This window comes from Chiroxiphia lanceolata, chromosome 5 (assembly GCF_009829145.1).
Source record: "Chiroxiphia lanceolata isolate bChiLan1 chromosome 5, bChiLan1.pri, whole genome shotgun sequence".
Taxonomy (NCBI): domain Eukaryota; kingdom Metazoa; phylum Chordata; class Aves; order Passeriformes; family Pipridae; genus Chiroxiphia; species Chiroxiphia lanceolata.
The window spans coordinates 26,947,872-26,955,784 of NC_045641.1; the positions used below are offsets into that span (position 1 = coordinate 26,947,872).

Below are 7,913 nucleotides of genomic sequence, written 5' to 3' on the forward strand. Positions count from 1 at the left end.
GAGTTGTCCAAACCTGGCAATGGTTCGCATCTTTGATCTAATTCAGAAAATCAGGGAAATAATCTTGGGTCTCTCATTTCCTCATGAAAGCTCTGATCAGTGTGCTGATAGCTCTAATGGGCACATCAGCACTCTTGTGTGTGCTTTGCTCACACTTCTCTTACACTCTCTCCCTTTACCCTTCCTTCTTGGGAAACAGTAGTATGTAAGTAAAACAAACAAGCAAACAAACAAAAAACCCCAAACTAACAAACAGAAAAGGTAGGGAAATATATTTACTTCCTTGAGAGTAATCACTTCTTTCTTCTGAGATGCCTGTTTGGGACACAGGTCCCCTGTGTTTTTGAACCTCCTTCTTGTTGCCCTTAGTGTTGTCCCCCTTATATTGTGTGGTGGGCAATTTATTCAGGATCCAGGATCCTTCCTTTTGCCAAAGCCCCAAGAAATTCTTCTTCGCTACCCCTAAGCCACTCACTTTGCAAACAAGGGCTGCCTCACTTTTTTTTTTCTGAACCTTTCATATTTCTAGCACAGCTGTTTTGAAGAACTAGTCAGCACAGACCTCTTCACCTGTCGTTACAGATCTCTTCTCCACACCTTCTAATTGCACATTCATTTCCGGGTTCTTGCTTCATGGAGCCATCTTTGTCAGCATCTTCCTTCACCTCCCAGATTCCCAACCCCATGACTTCTGGATTTTTTCCCCTCCATGGAGGCTGTGACCTGCTCCTGGTGCAACAGCTTAACACAGCAATATGTCACTCCACCAGAAATCTCTTACTTTGTAGCAACGGTTTCTCTTGCCTGTCTTTACTCTTACAATAAAAGAATAGAGTTCAAGCCATAGGATGGCTTTTAGACTTGTGAGTCAGATGATCTGCTCTCTAATGCATGTCTTCTTCGACATTGACTACGACGGAACACTAGCTGTCACTTCAGTCTGGATGTCTACATTTTGTTGAACAAAATTAGAGCACTGGTTCTCAGGTTACACATATGATGACAAATGGATTAATGCTGAACTGGTGGTTGAATTCTGAATGAATTCTGAAGTCCACAGATTACCTCTAAGCAGTCTGTGACAGGTCTAAAAGGAAAGCAAGTTTTAAAATGTTATAATGCAATAAAATTCTGTGACAACTCTAAGAAAGCACAGACAGAAAAGGTTAAAAGCTACTGCACTGAATCTATTTTATTACAATGATGATTACATTGTATTGTTTACTCTTAACAAAAAAACATATATCAGAGTGCAAGAATAGGCCCTGACCATGACCATACAGTCATCCTGTAGCACATATAAATCTTCCTAATCTTGCATTGCAAATGTTTCATTTTCACGCACAGCTTTTAGACAATTCTTTGCTATATTAGACAGACTATTAAAATGTCTGCTCTTGCTGCCTTAGCTACTTGCCCTTCACATTTTAAGAATTACTTTAAAAGTCATGGTCTATGTCACTGTGGGTACCTATATTTAACAAGAGAAAAAGGATAGCCGGAGAGGTCTGCTTAGCTTAGGTGACTGGGACATGAAAAGTGCATCTTAAACTAGTAGCTTTAATAACCACCCAACACCTACCATGCCAAAGATGAGCACCAACATGAAATTGTCATAATTACATTAAGAGAAAAAAATAAAAAATTGTGTGGTACCTGAGCTTTGTGTGGGTTTTCTGCCTAAGAATAAACTTTAGCTGAAACAAGTCACATGCTATGTTGGTTTTAAATAACTGTATTTTCCAATGGCTGCAGACCTTTGGGCTTGGTCAGACTGTTACTGAAGTTGCTTTTGTGGTTTGGCCACCAATTCCAATGCCTTTTAGTAAGTGCCAAAAAAAGAACCCAAACTTGACAACAGCCTTAAAAAATGCCTGTAGTCTACTAACGGTCTCATAGATGTGACACACATTATCAATCAACCCCATAAATCTGTCCCCCAGAAGGATTTATTCTGCCTTGAACAGAAGCTCCCAGTGAAGAAGTTCCTCAGGATCCAAATCTCTCGACCCAAAACAAGCTGTTCCTCAACTGCCTTGCAGTCAAAGCGAATTACTCTTGGGGCATGGCTTTCATTTTCCCACTTCTCTTGGATAAACTTCCACACAAACCGAAGAGGCGGGAGGGCGGAGGAACGTGCTCTTTCAAGCCTTATCCAAATCCTTCCCGCTCCCTCCTGGTTTTACAGCGGTGGCACCAGCGGGTGCGGGGGCCGGCGGGAGGCCCCTGCGGCGGCCCAGGCCACAGCCCGCCGCCTCCCAGCGCCGCCGCCTCGGCCCCCCGGCCCGCATGACATCATCGGGACGGCTCGGGATCGATCCCCGCCGGCCGCCGGTTCGGGCGGGCGCTCCTCCGCGGCGGCCGCCGCTGCCGCCCTGCGCGCCCAGGGGGAACGCCGGCCCTGCCGCGGACGGAACGGGCTAACATCGGATCCATCCCCGCCGCCATGAAGCGAGAGCGCTGACGGCTCTGCGCCGGCTTCGGGCTGCGCGTCGGGAAGCCGCTTCAGGGGCTGCGGGGGGCGAAGGTGCGGTGTCCTCACGGCCCCGCGGCGAATGCGCCCTCCACGAACAACGGCACTTGTTAAGGAGTCCTGCCTGGCTCGGGGGTCAGGAAGAAGGAATTCACCGGGTGGGAATCGGGAGAGAGGAAAAGGAGCCACGAGCGGGAAGATCAGGCATCAGCAGCTGAAGAAACCGCCCGGTCCCTCTCCTGACACAGGCTGCAACGCGCAACGCAGCGGGCGCCTCCAGACCCCTATTGTAACCGAATGGGGCGGGAGGGGAAGCCCAGCGGCATAAACAAGGAGCACAGGACCTGATTCCTTCCCCTCCCTTTCCTCACTGGCTTGCCCAGGCTCGCCAGTAAATCCAGCTCGGCTATGCATCGCGATGGGAACGTGCTGCCAAGGAGGCTGCCTTCCCATCACTGAGGATGGTGCCTTCCCCTCACTGAGGAGGCTGCTGCTGCCGCCGGGGCTGCCCGAACACCACTGAGGACGCTGCTGCCGCCGCGGAGGTTGCCGTGCCCTCACTGAGACAGCCGCAGCTGCCGCCGCCGAGGCTGCCGTGCCCTCATCGAGACGGCCACCGCCGCCGCTGCGTTACTGGGAGAGATTGTAGCGCTGCGACAGGGGAGGACGGGGCTCGGCGCGCAGGGGGGAGGCGCGGCGAGCATGCGCCGCCAGAGCCACTGACTGGATCCTCGGCCAAGGTACCGAGGTAAAAAAAAAAAAAAAAAAAAAAAAAAAAAAAAAAAAAAAAAAGGGAAAAAAGGAAAAGGATTGAGAGAAAGAAGCATGAAAGACAGCAGAGGAGAATAGAAAAGACCGCCAGGATAAAGCAGCCCTCGGTCGGCGGCAAGCAGCAGCTCTGGCATGTGGGGATCTCCGGCACCAACAGGTAGGAGGAGAGGGGCTGGGGGCGCCGAGGGCTGCCGCGACTGCAGGTGCGTGCGGGGAGGGCTCCCCCGCTCAGGGAGCGGGCCTGGGGGGTGATTTCCAAAGAAGCGGCATGATGAAAGCGCTCACAGACAATGCCTCTTCCGCTCACCCCAGCTCCCCGCCGCGGGGGGCTCTCGCACGGCTCCGGCAGATGCGGCTGATGCCAAGCAGCGGCACCCGGGCTGCCTTGCAGCGCGGCGCAGTCCAGCCCTGCATGGCGGGGCGAGGGGGAGCGGCTGTGCCCGTGAGTGTGCGAGTGTATGTGTGTGTCAGCGGCGGTGTGAGGGTGCCAGCGAGCGCCGGGTGTGCAGCGTGCGGGAGTGTGTGCGGAGGCAGGGCCGGCCGCCGCGGGGACAGATCCACGGAGGAGGGGGAGCGGCGGGGCTGGCGGGAGGGGGAGGGGGAGCCTGATTTCATGGTTTTAAAACGATGCCATGATCTGATCAGCCTCTGTTTACACAGCAGCAATCAGGCTCTTTTGTGGACGGTAAGAATGGAAGGATTTTTGCTGGGATTCAGTGGGAATATCCTTTGTACACCCGAGGTGGCATAGGAAACACTTCGTTTGAATAACGGAGGAGCCTGATCATGACTGCTGTGGCTCCTGTCCCTGGCTCTGGAGGGAGAAAAAAAGAAAAACAAACCCCAAGAAACCCCAGCAACAGACAGTTCTTTATTTTATTTTATTTTATTGCATGAAATGTGTTCCGGTAGGATTCACTGGGAGGATTAGTGGGAATCGCGGAGCCCTAATTAGCTAAAAAAAAAAATATCAATTTATATGTTTATCTAAGCATAACCAAAACTAGCCCTCCCAAAAGGATGGGCATTAAATCTTGGCTGCGTTGCCTATTTTTGCTCAGTATTTACACTGACCGTTGCTTATTATGAATTATGTCGAGCCTTTAACGATTTGCATTAAAGCGGGGGAGGGGGGGAACGACACCCTAAAGCATACTGCTATCGACTGTCTGGATACCTGTTTATCTAAAAGCCTAAATGATAAAATTATAGTTTATAGAAGGAAGGGAGGGGGATCATGAATGCTGCTTCTCTTACAATATGCCTAAACTAATACTGTGCTTAATGTGCTTTGGTGATTTGGGTTAAAAAACATAAATTCTGCAGGCTTTCTTTGGGTGTGATCCGTATCAACATAGCAGCTGCCTCTTAAAACATTGACAAATACAGTAGACATAAAATAAATGTAGGTAATGTCAAAATATCAGTGGTCTTTGGGGATTTTTAAAAAAGATGTCAGTGATTAACTCTTGGGCTCACAAACTGGGAATCTTTTGATTCATAAAATCTCTGAGGCTTTCACTGTGACATTATATGTGCTACCAAATATAAGGGGCATTGGTCAGTCGGAAACTGTAATAAGCCAAATCTGTCAATAATCAATCATACTAAAGAGTAAGTATATTAAAAAAAAGCCTCATGATTTTTAAAAACAAACAATAGTACTCAAATTTACAACTTCATTTGGTTCTCCATAAATTAACATCTTTGTTAGCACTTTCTGACATCATTTTGTGTTAACTTAAGAACTGATAGCTCGTTTTTTTTCAGATATTTTGATGGCATGACAAATCAGAAAGAAGAGGATGTACTGTATGACTAGACACAAGATCAGTTCTGTTTGTGGATTACATTTTCAGTAAGATGTATGGATCTATTTTTTCCTTGTTCTTAAATATAGATCATGAGACTTGACTGAGGCAATATACATATCATCCATCCATCTATGGCGAACTACAGCCATGCAGCTGACAACATTTTACAAAATCTCTCTCCTTTAACAGCTTTTCTGAAACTGACTTCACTGGGTTTCATAATAGGAGTCAGTGTTGTGGGTAACCTTCTGATCTCCATTTTGCTAGTCAAAGATAAGACCTTGCATAGAGCTCCTTACTACTTCCTGTTGGATCTTTGCTGCTCAGATATCCTCAGATCTGCAATTTGTTTCCCATTTGTTTTCACCTCTGTGAAAAATGGCTCTACTTGGACATATGGGACTCTTACTTGCAAGGTGATTGCCTTTTTGGGGGTTTTGTCCTGCTTTCACACTGCTTTCATGTTATTCTGCATAAGCGTCACAAGATACTTAGCTATTGCCCACCACCGTTTTTATACGAAAAGACTGACCTTCTGGACTTGTTTGGCTGTTATCTGTATGGTTTGGACTCTCTCTGTAGCCATGGCTTTCCCCCCAGTTTTAGATGTGGGCACCTACTCGTTCATTAGGGAGGAAGACCAATGCACTTTCCAGCATCGTTCCTTCAGGGCTAATGATTCCTTGGGATTTATGCTTCTTCTTGCCCTTATCCTCCTAGCCACACAGCTTGTCTACCTCAAGCTGATATTTTTTGTTCACGATCGCAGGAAAATGAAGCCAGTCCAGTTTGTTGCAGCAGTGAGCCAGAACTGGACTTTTCATGGTCCTGGAGCGAGTGGTCAAGCAGCTGCTAATTGGCTGGCTGGATTCGGAAGGGGTCCCACACCTCCAACCTTGTTGGGAATCAGGCAAAATGCGAACACCACGGGCAGGAGGAGGCTACTGGTTTTAGATGAGTTCAAAATGGAGAAGAGAATCAGCAGAATGTTCTACATCATGACATTTCTCTTTCTGACCTTGTGGGGTCCCTATTTGGTAGCCTGTTACTGGAGAGTTTTTGCAAGAGGGCCTGTAGTACCTGGGGGATTTCTAACGGCCGCTGTCTGGATGAGTTTTGCCCAAGCTGGAATCAATCCTTTTGTCTGCATTTTCTCCAACAGGGAGCTGAGGCGCTGTTTCAGCACAACCCTTCTTTACTGCAGAAAATCCAGGTTACCAAGGGAACCTTACTGTGTTATATGAGGGAGCATCTGTAAATCTTTAGCCTTGTGAAACACTACCATTCTCTGCTAAGCAATTGTGGCCTGTAGCCATGTCTTGAGGAGAAAATCAAGAATGGGATGTCAGCAGCTGTAAGGATTTGGGCAACATTCTGCAGTCTTTGCAATAGCTCACCTCTAATCCTGTTTTAAACCTAAACGTGTTCCTGCTGACCACTGCTGAAGGTTTGTAATTAAGAACAAAGGACTGAACTACTGCCCTGAATTCCTTTATGTGGTTGAAATCTAGATTATGAAAGTAGCAGGTGCTAAGTATCAGTGCTAAATGCTGTGTATATCACTACATAAAATAAGAACATCAGAAAGATTAGCATTGGACATCTTAATAAATTAAGTTGATATGAGGTTAATGTGTTGATAAAACTAATTTTAGACATCTGAAGACCTTTAAAACATTTCATACAATTATTATTTTGCAAAGACTGAAAACTGGGGACTCAAGTACTGTAACTGATTAAAGATGTGCCATGCATTATTGGATTATCACACTTACAAATCTGTTTGCCTTGTGAGTAAGTTTTGAGGAGCATTCCAAAGCAGTATTTTTGTTCAGATTTCGAATTTAATTTTTTTCCAACTATATTACTCTTTCTAAATACCATTTTCCTTAACAGTGAAATTACTAACATTTAACTGTATTCTGTGTTTTTTGCTGATTTGGTATAAAGTTTAATAGACTCTTATTTATATTTTCTAAAAAGCTAGATATCAGTCTGTTAGGCAACGTTAACAACAATATCCAGTCATAATTGAAGAGTTATAATTATACAGAATAAACACATGTTGCCTTAAAGGGTTATCTAGTATCTTCCATTTTGTTTAGCATTGAAGCAAATAAGCAAGGAAAATTGAATCAATAACTCTGGTCAGTCATTTGGGAGTGCATGAAAGATCACTTAGTCCTCTTTTTTCCTTTTTACTCCAATGGTTCCCAAAATCAATATGCACATCACTGGGATTATATGATTTTTTTCTAGGTGTGCCGCCCTTTCTAGTTTGTTCTGAGAAACACAGGCAGTTGATGTATGTTTATATTTTGAGACAGCTGTCATGGGGAGACCGCAGCCTTAGTATGATATCTTGCACAATTTGTGAAGCATTTATTCTACTGAAGGCACAGTCTTGTTTATATTTTCTGCACATTTTGGTGTATTGGTTGTTTTAAATTATTTAAGTTTTAACTTGTGAAAGCATATAATATGATTTCTTAGTGTTTTAGAAATACATTAGAGTCTGTGAGTCTTTCCTTCTTTCAGATACAGATGTGTGGATTTCAATATAAAGTTGCATTTGCCAAAATTTACCTGTGTAGCTTGTTAATTTTCTTGGAATAAAATTTTACATTTTTCCAGTTATACAATTAACCTTTTTTATTTTGTCTAGTGAGCTAGCATGAAGTACTGAGAATGTAGCCATTATGAATTATTATCCTTTGCAGTCACTGTATTCCCAAACTGTAAATGCATGAATGGTGGGGACCACAGGATTGATAAATTATATTATCTACAGTAGCACTATTGTGTAGTTTATCATAATTACCCATCTATCTGTTCTAATATGTCAGTTATATTTA

At 45.0% G+C, this 7,913-nt stretch overlaps 1 protein-coding gene across 3 annotated transcripts; it reads left to right on the forward strand.

The window, feature by feature from the left end:
- The first annotated feature begins 2,212 nt into the window (after positions 1 to 2,212).
- Positions 2,213 to 7,697, forward strand: GPR85 (G protein-coupled receptor 85). 3 transcript variants are annotated; one of them, XM_032689192.1, is made up of 2 exons: positions 2,213 to 3,401; positions 5,015 to 7,697. In XM_032689192.1, exon 2 carries the CDS (start codon positions 5,190 to 5,192, stop codon positions 6,300 to 6,302), a length of 1,113 nt encoding a protein of 370 aa, XP_032545083.1. In that variant the 5' UTR covers positions 2,213 to 3,401; positions 5,015 to 5,189; the 3' UTR covers positions 6,303 to 7,697. The 3 variants fall into 3 exon arrangements, with proteins under 3 accessions (XP_032545083.1, XP_032545081.1, XP_032545080.1); XM_032689190.1 differs by lacking the exon at positions 2,213 to 3,401 and adding an exon at positions 3,452 to 3,686; XM_032689189.1 differs by lacking the exon at positions 2,213 to 3,401 and adding an exon at positions 3,830 to 3,929.
- Positions 7,698 to 7,913: the final 216 nt, after the last annotated feature.

Excerpts from the sequence above, each read along its gene's own strand:
- GPR85 (XM_032689192.1), top strand. The coding sequence starts at position 5,190 with ATGGCGAACTACAGCCATGCAGCTGACAACATTTTACAAAATCTCTCT.